This window comes from Physeter macrocephalus, chromosome 3, assembly GCF_002837175.3.
Source record: "Physeter macrocephalus isolate SW-GA chromosome 3, ASM283717v5, whole genome shotgun sequence".
NCBI lineage: Eukaryota > Metazoa > Chordata > Mammalia > Artiodactyla > Physeteridae > Physeter > Physeter macrocephalus.
Genome location: NC_041216.1, coordinates 3,548,583 through 3,561,930, shown reverse-complemented (window position 1 = coordinate 3,561,930; position 13,348 = coordinate 3,548,583). Strand labels below are relative to the sequence as shown.

The following is a 13,348-nucleotide window of genomic DNA, read 5'->3' as shown; positions in this document are numbered from 1 at the left end:
GTCCGGAGCCTGTGCTCCGCAACGGGAGAGGCCACAACAGTGAGAGGCCCGCGTACCGCCAAAAAAAAAAAAAAAAAAAAAAAAAAAAAAAGTTAAGGGAAAAATACAAGGACAATAATTCATGTGCCTTAATTGCTAGTTCATATTTTTAATATGTCAAATTACAGCCAATATTTCTTGAATTCTAGCAGCCTGGCATAATTTAGTTGTGCTTAAGTAGCAGATGGGAAAAAATGAACCAGATACAGTTTCTATGCATATACACATATTAATACTCAATTGACAGTGATAAGTATAAAAATAAATATAATAGGAGGCAGCCTGAGATAGATACCAGAGTAGAGATAAAAACCAAGCTTTGGGGCTTCCCTGGTGGCGCAGTGGTTAAGAATCCGCCTGCTAATGCAGGGAACACGGGTTCGAGCCCTGGTCAGGGAACATCCCACATGCCGCGGAGCAACTAAGCCCGTGCGCCGCAACTACTGAGCCTGCGCTCTAGAGCCCACGAGCCACCACTACTGAGCCCGCGTGCTACAGCTACTGAAGGCCGCGTGCCTAGAGCCCGTGCTCGGCAACAAGAGAAGCCATTGCAATGAGAAGCCCACGCACCACAAGGAAGAGTAGCCCCCACTCACCGCAACTGGGGAAAGCCCGCGCGCGGCAATGAAGACCCAATGCAGCCAAAAATAAATAAATAAAATAAATAAATTTAAAAAAATAAAGCGTTGGAGGAATACAGGGGAGAGGAAGCTTTCCTCTCATTAAGGGGCTCTGAGAAAACTTCACTCGAACTGGTCTAGAAGGATACCTCAGTTTTTCACTGAGTAGGACTTGGGGGAAAGTACTGAGGTGGGTGCTATCCAGGTATGTTCAAAGAATGGTGAATAGGATTATGTGGTGGGTGTGTCCAGATGATTAAGGATGGTGTTAGAGACAGGTAGTACTTGAAGAAGCAGTTTTGGACAGGTTGTGGAGGATCTTGAAGTCTATGGTAAAGTGTTTGGATTTTTCTTTCTTGAAAGTGGGGAACCTTTGAGGATTTTTGTACAAAGGAATGGCCTGGTATGTCTGTGCTTTTGGACCAACATTGGCCATTGGGAAACATTAATCCCCCAATCAACGCACTGCAGATCCTCCTCATTAAGGAGGCTCCAGCCTGCTCTTGAGTTGCTCTGAATGTCCCTCATTGTATTGAATGTATTGAGAGAGGGGCCATATTCAGCAGGTCTGCAGGCAGTTTTTCTATTTGGGGGATCTGGGAAGATGCAAACCTCATAGCTCTTTTCCTTTCCCAGTTCTGCTATCTCAGGATGCTGATGAGACCCGGGGAGAAAGTTTTGAGGATGAAGTGACATCTGGGTCCCTGACAGCAGAATCTCAGGTAGGTTGGAGTTTCCTGTCATTTTCTTGAAATTGTTTCTCAGATTTTAAGAGCCCTGGCTTCGATTTTCTTTGACTCAACTTCCTGGATTGGATTTTCTTAGCCTGTTAGAAACCAGGCTGCATGGATTGATTTCACAGGCATTTTCCGCACCTGTAGTAACCTTCCTCAGAAAGCCTCTTGTTTCTGGAAACCTCTAGCCATTTATACAACAAATTTAAAAATCATGTGTGTAAGTGTGTGTGTGTAAGAGAGAGAAAAAGTATATAATATAATTCTTGCCCTTAAGCATCTCAAGATACCATCCAGGGGAAAGACAAACTTTTTGACATATCTAAAGCAACACTTTAAAATGAACAGAGAGGTTCTGATATTCTTGGAGATGTATACACTTCATTAATGACCTTTAAGAAAGGATTTTTGGTCATGTCCTAGAGCAGAATTATAGATGATAGAGAAATGAGTAGAGAAGCTACTGACAGGTCCTAAAGGACACAATCTAAACAGGCTAAGAGGGAAAGGAAGGAGAACTTCCAAGAGCAGTTTAATAGTGTCTGTGTACCATACATGAGCTCATCAGAAAACCAGTGGCACTGGCAGGCAAAGCTCTGCACGGCCAAACCCCAGAAGCATAGGGAAACTCAAGAGAATTAGAGAGTAATCAGAGAAAACCAATATAGAAGGAGATATTATTAGAGAACAGAAGAGTTTTAAAGTGGAGTGATTTTAACTTCCAAAATCACATGGTACAGGGTTTAGTCCCATGTCTTTAACCTTCCTCAAATTCATCACTTAAATATGGAGGCTAGTGTCTAGTAGGCCTGAAATGCATTCCAGAATTATTTACAATACATAAAAAGCATTAAAATAGTCTTAATTACATACTTAAGGAATTTGTTATTATCTCAGCCTTCTGGCTTCTGGGTTCTCTTTGCATTTGGTAATATTTAAAAAAAATAACCCAAATGGTTATTTAACTTGTGTAGATCATTCATAACAGGCTCTTGTACCTCACAATGCAGTGTCTGCTTTGGTCAAGGAATCTTCCTTACTGGGCAGAATTCGTGCTCCCTCTAAAAATGTGCTGTTCTCACATACTTTTTTTACTAACAGAAATACCCAGCTAAGGGTCTTATCCATGCTGAAATGTTCTCATTTTTAAAAAAATATTTATTTATTTGGCTGCGTCGGATCTTAGTTGTGGCACGCGGGATCTTTCCTTGCAGAAAGGGGGCTCTTCATTGTGGCACGCGGGCTGTAGAGCGCGCGGGCTTAGTTGCCCCGCGGCACGTGGGATCTTAGTTCCCTGACCAGGGATCGAGCCTGCGTCCCCTGCATTGGAAGGCAGATTCTTAACCACTGGACCATCGGGGAAGTCCCAAAATGTTCTCATTTTAACCAATTCTTTCAGCCCAACCAGGGTCCCTGTTTTCTCTTGTGGCCTTAGCCCCTTTTGAACCCTTTCCTTTCTCAAAAATTCCTGATTTTTATTGTCCTTAACCTAAATTACTATATACTGTTCTGTGACCTTCTTTAATATAGTTCATGAGTATTTTGCCTTCAACCAAATTGTGAGTTGGAAAAGACAGCTTACACACTCCCTGCATTGTATTGTAACCTCCAGCAGGGACTCAGCCAGTTTTCAAGAGGGTATCCCTAGGAACTGGCAGAGGCTTGATGACAAAGAGATCTCTTTCTAGCCTTTCCTGCATCAGAGATGGGCTCCCACATGTGGCAGGCTACCTCATAAATTTAAGTCCTTACATGCAGACTGACATAGACTAGACCTGTCTAGCCTGAGGAGGATCTCTGCTGAGTGGTGTTTCTCCACCCCTGCGATGGATTTGCTTTAAAAAAAAAAAAAAAAAAAAAAAAAAAAAAGAGTGTATCCAGGAAAACTTGGCTAAAATCTCTTAGCATCTAGACAAGGTTAGAACAACTTCCTAACTCTGCCTGAAAAGGAACATATTTGATGTTCTAGGAACTGTTAACCTTCAAAGATATATCTGTGGACTTCACCCAGGAGGAGTGGGGGCAGCTGGCCCCAGCTCACCGGAATCTGTACCGGGAGGTGATGCTGGAGAACTATGGGAACCTGGTCTCAGTGGGTAAGGATGGGTCCCCCTTGTAACTAAAACCTGCCTATTGGAATAAAAATCTTTGTTTCTAAGATAAGTGATATGCTTGGTCTTTGGGTTCTGTGTTAGAGATTTCTAGTTTCTTCTGAACATCAAGTCAGGATTGCTGTGGTCTTTTCTGCCCTGGTCTTTCTACTCTACCCTTCAGAAGGCCTGAATAACAAAGAACTATCTTTAAATTCTTGGGATGCCTCTTTGACCTCAGCACATGTAGTTTTCTTCTTCTTCACGAGCAGGGTATCAGCTTTCCAAACCTGGTGTGATTTCCCAGTTGGAGAAGGGAGAAGAACCATGGCTGATGGAGAGAGAGATTTCAGGAGGTCCAAGTCCAGGTAAGAGCAAGGCAGATGGAGCCTTTGTCATGTTTGTCAGAGAGTTCGGCTTAAAGGCTTCTTCAGGCCATTGGGGAGGTTGCATCCACCTGGTTGAGACCCACAAGAAACCTGATTACCACTCTGTCCCCCCTTTCCTGCACTTGCCTCTTCTCATTAGTTTCTTTGGAGTCAGAGGAAAAGAGATGCCTTTCTCATCAGGATTAGCTGTCTTCACCATTTTTCCTGACCTGACATTTGTGGTTTTCTTGCTTTCTCCAGCATTCTAAACCTTACCCTGATCATAGTTTCTTTCTCCTGTACATTCAGTTATCCATGGATCTCGCCTCATAAAGACAGTATCCTTCACCAGATCCTTATGTTATTGTATCATGACTTTCACTTTCTCTGATGATTCCATTTAAAATATTTTCCTAAATCTTATTCTATGACCATATCTTGAATTCTGATTCTCTTTTTAACTTGTGTAATTTAACTTTTATTTCAGATAATTTATGACTCTTTGAGAAGTCACTACAGAATTCCTTCTTACCAAATCCAATGGCTTTTAATAGTCTTCTTCAACTTCTAAGAACAGTAATAATGACACTGTTTTCCAAGCTGGCTTCTGCGAGTCCTGTGCCTACTTTAACCCCATCTTACAAATGAGGAAAAGAAGGCTCTTAGGTTAAGAAATCTCTACATGATCGTTTAGCTGCTACTTGGTGGAATCAGTATTTGTTTAATCATTCTGACTCCACAGTTTGTGTTCTTTTTTTTTTTTAATTACAACCCATTTTTATTTTTTAAATTTTTTTTAAAATTTATTTATTTATTTTATTTTTGATTGCATTGGGTCTTCGTTGCTGCACACGGGCTTTCTCTAGTTGCAGCGAGCAGGGGCTACTCTTCGTTGTGGTGCGCGGGCTTCTTATTGCGGTGGCTTCTCTTGTGGAGCACGGGCTCTAGGTGTGTGGGCTTTAGTAGTTGTGACATGGGGGCTTCAGTAGTTGTGACTCATGGGCTCTAGAGCTCAGGCTCAGTAGTTGTGGTGCATGGGCTTAGTTGCTTCGTGGCATGTGGGATCTTCCTGGACCAGGGCTCGAACCCATGTCCCCCGCATGGCAGGCAGATTCTTAAACCGCTGCGCCACCAGGGAAGCTGCCACAGTTTGTGTTCTTATGGTGCTGTCCTGCAGGGCAGCATTAGGTTATATAGACCACACCACCTTCTTGGTAACTTTTCTTCCACCAGCTAATTTAATAATTTTTGTCTCCTCTATCTCTCTTATTGCTTCTTCAATGCTTCTCATCAGTCTCCTTTTTCAATGTAGGTATATAATTGACGCCTTTGTTAGGCTAAGCTAAACTACTATAGTATATAGACTCTAAACTTTGGCTCACACAGAATAGGATTTTCTTGCTCATGTATTGATCTGTTTAGTTCAGTGAACAGTTCTTTTCCCCCTGACAGTTCAGGGACAGAGATTCCTTCCACATGATGGTTTCATCATCCTCGAGGCCCTCCTCATCATCTAAGTTTGGCCAGCAGTAGAAGAAGAGCACAGAGGGGTTCATTTGGATGGTTTTTATGGGCCAGACTGGAATGGCTAACATGACTTTTCACTCTCATTCACTTAATGGGGGAGACCTTTGTCACTTCACTCAATCAAATTCAAGGAAGATTGAGAAATATAGTATAGTTGTGTGTCCAGAAGTAGGGAGAAGAGGTTTCAGAATGGCCAACAGTCTCTGCCACAATCCCTGAGGAGCCTCTGTCTTTTACACTGATGTTCTGTTTCTGCACAAACTCCCACAAATGCATTATGATGGTCTCAACTATCCCTTTGACATCTATATTCCCCATATTTTCATCTTTGTCATATATGTTCATATGAACTCTATTCTCACATATTCCTGGTGTTTGGGACATCTCTATATAGACATGTTGTTGTTACTTCAAGCCCAGCATATCCAAAAACAGAAGCTATCTTCTCTCCCAAACAAAGTTCTCATCCTGACTCCTCCTGTTCTTTTAGCCTCTGAGACTAGAAATCATGGTATCAGCAAGAATGTATCATGCTTTGTACTCTGTTTTTCCCTCATTCTCCGTGGTTTCTTCTTTGATATTACCTGCTAGGTCCACTACTACTCTTCATCTCTGTTGATACTTTGCTAAGCCAGGTTCCCATCATCCCATGCCAATTACTATAATTTCTAGTTGGATTTGTTGATGTCTTCCTTTTCTTTCTGAATCATTTTGAATGTTACTGCCAGATTTGACCACTTGAAATATCACATTTATCTTTTTTTTACCCTAAAAAGAAAAGTTAAATGCCTCCTTATTCCCTGTAGTAAGTAATCCAAACATCTCTACTTGCTTTTCGTGTCCACTCCAAAATTTATTCAGCTATTACCAAGTACTTTGTATGTGCTATTACTAAAATGAGGTTAGACATTCTGGGGACTAAGATTTTGCCGTGAACAGGAAATATTGGTGCTTTAGGATGACAGGGTCCAGAATGGTTGGATTGGAATAGAGAGTAAAAATCCAGGAAACTCCCTCATCCAAAAATGCTGCATCATGTATACTATGGATAAAATACATATTCTCTATCTTTTAAGATTTTACAGTGTAATTAATGTTTTGTCACAAATTAAGAAATCATTTTTCACCTCTTATATAGGCAGAAATTATGAAGATTGATAAAAATCCAGTGAGTTTGCAGGGAAGGGCACCCATATTCACTGTTAGCCTACATACTCATACCCAATACTTTCTTTTTAGTAAATCCTATGAAACATTGACAGGAGTGTACACAAACTTACATATAATGACCAAGTGAAAAATCAGAGACAACCTAAATATTTTTTAGTAAAGTCAAACAAATATGTCTGTAAGTAGAATGTAATACAATTGTTAAAAAGAATGAGATAAATCTAAATGTACAGACATATAATTGAGCTTAAAAAAAAACAGATGCAGAACTATATGTATTCCATAATCCCCTTTTTTGGGTAGAAATGTATATTTATGACCATATATACACAAATGCACACATTCACATGTGTATATTATTGAGAAATGTCTGAACAGATGCATTCCAAAATCCTATTAAAGGAAATGGGGATGAGATTGAGAGAGGCTATCCTTTTTCAGTGAATGCATTTCTATATTATTTGATGTTTTATTTTAACATGCATAGAGTATGAGGTACTTAAATTTTTCTAAGTAAATAAAATTTTGTCATAGAAATATGAGCTCGAGATGATATCGTGTTAGAATTCTTATCTCCTTGTCTTATCTCTTGATATTTGCCCTTCCAGTGATGCTTTCTTCTCAGTCCATTTCCTCTTGCAATTCTCATGGATGAACTCCTCCCAATTTTTAAAGTCACCTTACATACTTTTAACAGCTTCTTTGTGTTTACCACTTTGTTACTTTCACATCAGCTCTCTAGGTGGCAGGATCCTATTTGAAGACAGTCCAACCCTCCTGTACCTAGTATATATTATTTTTTTTCCCTCCTGTTCTCACTGTGGCCATTTATTTTTTAAAGTTCAGTGAATATGAGTTATTTATATTTTTGGATTTCTTTCAGACTTGGAGGATGAAACAGAAACCAAAGAGTCAGTCTTAAAGAGTGACATCTCATGGGAAGAATTACACCATGACCTGATGATGGAAAGGTCCACAAGAGGAAGCACCTTGGTTTCCACATTGGGAAGGGACTCCAAATATCATAAGTTAGAAAACCACCAGGAGAACCAAGGAATGGGTGCAGGGCAAATCGCCTTGATCCACAAGAAAACACTCACGCAGGAGAGAGGCCAAGAATCTAACAGATGTGTGAAAAATATTAATGTGTGCTCAAAGGTTATTCCAGAGCCAATAGATCCTCCAAGAAAAACACACCATAAATATGACATATCTAGAAAGAAAAGTAGATACAATTTAGGTTTGATTAATCACTCAAGGAATTATACAAGAATGAAAACCTTTGAATGTAATATTTGTGAAAAAATCTTCAAACAGCTCATTCATCTTACAGAACACATGAGAATTCATACTGGAGAGAAACCTTTCAGATGTAAAGAATGTGGAAAAGCCTTTAGCCAAAGTTCATCCCTTATTCCACATCAGAGAATCCATACTGGCGAGAAACCCTATGAGTGTAAAGAATGCGGGAAAACCTTCAGACATCCATCATCTCTTACTCAACATGTTAGAATTCATACTGGGGAGAAACCCTATGAATGTGGTGTATGTGAGAAAGCATTCAGCCAGAGCATTGGGCTGATCCAGCATCTGAGAACTCATGTCAGAGAGAAACCTTTTACATGCAAAGACTGTGGAAAAGCATTTTTCCAGATTAGACACCTCAGGCAACATGAGATTATTCATACTGGTGTGAAACCCTATATTTGTAATGTATGCAGTAAAACCTTCAGCCACAGCACATACCTAACTCAACACCAGAGAACTCATACTGGGGAAAGACCATATAAATGTAAGGAATGTGGAAAAGCCTTTAGCCAGAGAATACATCTTTCTATCCATCAAAGAGTCCATACTGGAGTGAAACCTTATGAATGCAGTCATTGTGGGAAAGCCTTCAGGCATGATTCATCCTTTGCTAAACATCAGAGAATTCATACTGGAGAAAAACCATATGATTGTAATGAATGTGGAAAAGCCTTCAGCTGTAGTTCATCACTTATTCGACATTGCAAAACACATTTAAGAAATACCTTCAGCAATGATATGTGAAATATGTTCAATATCAAAGAATCCCCAAATTGGAGCAAAAGCCTCTAAATCTGTGATTTTCTGACTTTTGGATTTCAAGAACCAATAATTTTTTTTAATGGTTTGACCCAATGTTACAATTATTAATTTTGCCATATTAAAAAAAAACTACCTATTTTCTGCATTGTTTCAGAGAAGAAAGGGCATTTTAATATTTTAAAATACAGGAAGGATATATTCATAGAGAACAACCCTTTACATTTGAATTAACTTAGCTTTATGAAAATCTCCCAAATTTGTCTTTATTTTTCTCATTTCACTGTGGGCCAGTGAAATCATCAAAACAGGCCAGTGATCTGTGATTGGCTTTGAGAGTCACTGTTTTAAATATCCCTTTAATGAATCAGAATAAAATATAATCTTTACTATAGCCCTTTATATGGCTAGAAGAGGTATAAATAAAAATGTCAGTTGTCTCATTTCTAGAAGAAATAATGTTAAAGGGAGTTTTCTAGACTTGATAATGTGCTATACATGAGATACTTATATTTTATGGTTTTCCATAGAGAGGAATTGGCAAACTTTTTCTATAAAGCGCCAGATAGTAAATATGTTAGGTGTTGTAGGCCATATGGCCTCTGTCAGAACTACTCAACTCTACCATTTTAGTGCAAAAGCATCCAGAGACAATATATAAATCAAGGTATCTCAATCTTGGCACTGCTGATATTTTGGGGCCAGATACTTTGTTATGGGCAGCCATCCTGTGCATCATAGGGTGTTTAGCAGCATCCCTGGCCACTGGATGCCAGTAGTCCCCTCATCCATTGTGATGACCAAAACTTTCCCCAGACATTGCTAGATGTCCCCTGGAGGGCAAGGTAGTTCCTACTTGAGAACCACTGACAAATGAATAGGTGTAGCTGTGTTCCAATAAACTTTATTTAAAAGACAAGTTTGGGGGCTTCCCTGGTGGAGCAGTGGTTAAGAGTCCACCTGCCTATGCAGGGGATACATGTTCGTGCCCCGGTCCGGGAAGATCCCACATGCCGCGGAGCGGCTAGGCTGGTGAGCCATGGCCGCTGAGCCTGCGCGTCCGGAGCCTGTGCTCTGCAATGGGAGAGACCACAACAGTGAGAGGCCTGCGTACCACAAAAAAATTAAAAAATAAAAAATAAAATGCAAGTTTGAGTTGCATTTAGCCCAAGGGTTGTAGTTTGCCACTCCTGCTATAGAGTATGTAAAATGATTAATACTGACAATGGACTGTCATTTAATGTCAAATTTGTATGTTTGTTTATATCTATGCCAAAAATCTTATTTCCTTACCAATTCCTTTGGTATTTTGTTGCAAAAAAAATTCTTTTAATCACAATTATAATGCTATTGTGGAAACCTAGGAATTGTTTATGGAGATATTTATGCAGACTTTAGTTCATAATGATGCTTTTTTGTTCATCCACAAGTGCTTTGAGATGTATCTCTAAAAGATAACCACCACTCTTTTAAGACTTAACTGCAATGCCATTATTACACGTAAGAAGATTAAGCCATAATTCCGTAATACATATTGATGTTTTTTTGAACATAGATATATTAAGATTGGTGGCTGCCATTTTAATTGTTTTTGACTTTCCATTTGCCAAATGTACAGTATTAGATTCAAAAATGTGCTTTCTGCTGAGTGGGAGGGTCTTTGAGATAGCCCCAGAAAAACACATCTAGAGGCCCACCAAAGAGGACCAGGGAGAAAGTGACCACGGGCCAAACTGAGGCAGGGAAGTATAAGAGAAGAAGTAGAGCAGTTGATTCATAGTACTTCACTGTATTTATAAATACTGCATCCTTCCAAACATAATTGAAGATTGGTCAAGTTCAACTTTTTACTCTTAAATGGAAGAACAAACAATTCAACTGCCTGAGCATTGTGTGAACTATCAAAAGTAAAGCTGTTAATCCAGAATATATACCATTATCTCTAGATATTTTCTATTAGTATATTTACTTAAAAAAAAAACAAGCAACTGGCTTCTAACTCTTAAGTCCTGTATGACTTTGATGGGCAGAGGACAGAGTGAGGATTCTCACTGTTCCTTATATATGTTTGTCCATGTTTCTATGGTCTTAGATTTCCCAAGAATTTGGGTTTCTCTGATGGCTTCTTTTAGTGAAAGGCATGACCATCACTTTTCTCTGCCTCAGTGAGTCCCTGCCTCAGTGATCTCATATAATGTCTTATAGCTTAAAATACTATCTCTGTTTAATTGCCAAATTCATGTCCCCAGCCCAGACCTTTCTTCTGAGCTCCAACCTCTTCCTGCCATTGAGCCTTTGCACTAGCTGTTCCTTCAGACATCCTACCCTTCCCTTCTCATCTTTGCTCATTGTTGCCTTTTCACTGAAGCCTGTTCTGACCATGCTACTTAATACTGCAACCTGTCCCTTACCCCCTAACTTCAACTTTCCCAACCCCCCCTTAATTTGTTCTATTCTTTCTTTGTCCATATCACATATCACCTAACATACTAGATAATTTACATATTTACTATGCTTATTATTTACTATTGTCTCCCCTTACTAGTATGTAAGCTCCATGAGAGCAGGGATCTGTTTTGTTTGCTGGTGTATCATAAGTGCCTAGAATAGTGTCTGGCACACAGTAGGGACTCAAGAAATATTTGTTGAATTGCTTTGATTTGAACTGAATTGAATTACGTATCTATGATGACAGTAGAGAAAGGCAGTTCCTATACTGTCTCACTTAGATTTTATAGGTGAGGAAACCTTTTCATTTCCTTTTTTTTCTTTGCAAATGGATCAGAATTTATAAGCCTCTAAGAACGGTGAATCATAACTGACATACTTTTAAGATAGAAGGGTATTTTTAAGTTAATTTGTTTAAAATGCAGTTAAGTAGGGCTGATTAACTACATGACTTTATCTTTGTTTTGTAAAAGAGTTACCACCTTCCTTCATCCCAAAGTAGACTCGAGTTTATTCTCTGGAAAAGGACAATTTGCTCTGGAATCAGAGACACCGGACACAGAAGAGACAGGGGTAAGAAACAGGGCTGAAATGGAGACTGAATGGTGGCATGCGCAGCCCCTCTCCCGGGGCAAGCCAGGCTCCACCCCTTCAACAGCCCCCCACCCCAGTTTAACTCATCCCTTCATATATAATTTATTTGTATGACTGTTGTTAGTCTTGGTATCACTGAAAAGGTTATTTCCTATATTTTGAGTTTGTGTTTTTACATCTGATGCAGTTGAGGATCTAAACATTTCTGCTTTCCAAATTTCTAGTCAATTATCCAAATACCCCTCATTGTTTTTTATCCCCTTTCAACTGATTGTTTGTGCCAATCACACTCTGTACATCTACAGAGATGACCTTATTTAAATGGCATCATTCCTATGAAATGGATACTATTATTTTCCCCCATTTTATAAATGAAGACACTGAAGATCTGAGGGGATAAATGATATGCCCAAGGTTGCACAGCTAAGCAGTTGAAATGCTGGATGGGTTAAACTGCTGGGACAGGAGCTGGGCTGTGTGTGACATTCACGTGTCTTTTAATTTCTCTGATGAGACATTTTTATGAAAATATATGTAGTTGATTTCAAAACACAGGTAAGTTTCCTCTATTTACCTTTATTTTTCTAAAAGTTTCTTTTCAAAATATGTATGTTGAAGCCCTAACACCCAATGTGATTGTATTTGGAGAAGGGCTTTTGGAAGGTAATTAGGGTAAGATGAGGTCATGAGAGTGACCTTCATGATGGAATTAGTGCCTTTATAAGAAGAGACGCCAGAGAACAAACTCCCTTTCCCTCTCCCTCCTATATGAATCAGCTATACATATACATATATCCCTCCTTACTAACGGTCTGTTACTAACAGACCCTTAGTCTGTTCCGGCTGTTGTAAGAAAAATATCACAGACTGGGTGGCTTATAAATAGCACAAATTTATTGCTCACAGTTTTGGAGGCTGAAAGTCCAAGATCAGGATAGCAGCATGGTCAGGTTCTGGTGAAAGCCCTCTTCTGGGTTGCAGACTGCCGACTTCTCCCTGTGTTCTCACATGGTGGAAGGAGCTAGAGAGCCCAGTGGGCTCTTTTTTAAGGTCACTAATCTCATGAGGGTTCCACCCCCATGACCTAAGTGCCTCCCAATGCCCCACCTCTTAACTACTGTCAATTGGGTATTTTGGATTTCAATGTATGAATTTGGAGGGGACACAAACATTCAGATCTTTGCTCACCCAAATTTATGTTTCTGACCCCAAACAGCACTTCATACTCTTAATTCCAAGTGCATAATTGACTCTTGGATGTGTACTAAGCATCTCAAATTTAACAAGTCCGTTTCCGAACCTGCTCTGTTTCCGGTATTTCCTGTCTCAGTAAATGGGAGCATCCAATTGCCCAGTCAGAATCATCTTGACTCCTCAATCCCTCAGAAGATTCTGTTGGCTTTATCTTCAAAATATATCTTTTCTCATCACCTCCACTGCTGCCACCTAATCCAGTTCACTATTTTCTTTCACAATGGATTATTGCACACTTGCATCACCTACAGTTTATTCTCCAGATAGCACCCATATGGGGAACCCATATGACTTATGTTCTCACTATGATTTGCCTCAAGCAATACAGCATTCCTTGCTGGTCCATGCATATGCCCATCCCTGCTCCCACCTCAGGGCCTTCACCTTCTTTAAGATGCTCTTTCTCCAGATATAAATGTGGCTCATTTCCTGACTTC

General features: G+C 39.7%; 1 protein-coding gene and 1 non-coding gene across 2 annotated transcripts in view; both read left to right on the top strand.

Moving 5' to 3' along the window:
* ZFP69B (ZFP69 zinc finger protein B) overlaps positions 1-8,727 on the top strand; it is a 12,136-nt gene extending 3,409 nt beyond the window's left edge. The window contains exons 2-5 of the mRNA XM_028484447.2: positions 1,296-1,381; positions 3,363-3,489; positions 3,756-3,851; positions 7,432-8,727. Of these exons, the coding sequence (XP_028340248.1) occupies positions 1,296-1,381; positions 3,363-3,489; positions 3,756-3,851; positions 7,432-8,600 (1,478 nt within the window). The 3' untranslated portion in view covers positions 8,601-8,727. The remainder of the gene's footprint in view (positions 1-1,295; positions 1,382-3,362; positions 3,490-3,755; positions 3,852-7,431) is intronic.
* On the top strand, positions 3,019-3,114 carry LOC112065372 (small nucleolar RNA SNORA12). Its single transcript, XR_002891999.1, has one exon. It is a non-coding gene; the product is annotated as a small nucleolar RNA SNORA12 (small nucleolar RNA).
* Positions 8,728-13,348: the final 4,621 nt, after the last annotated feature.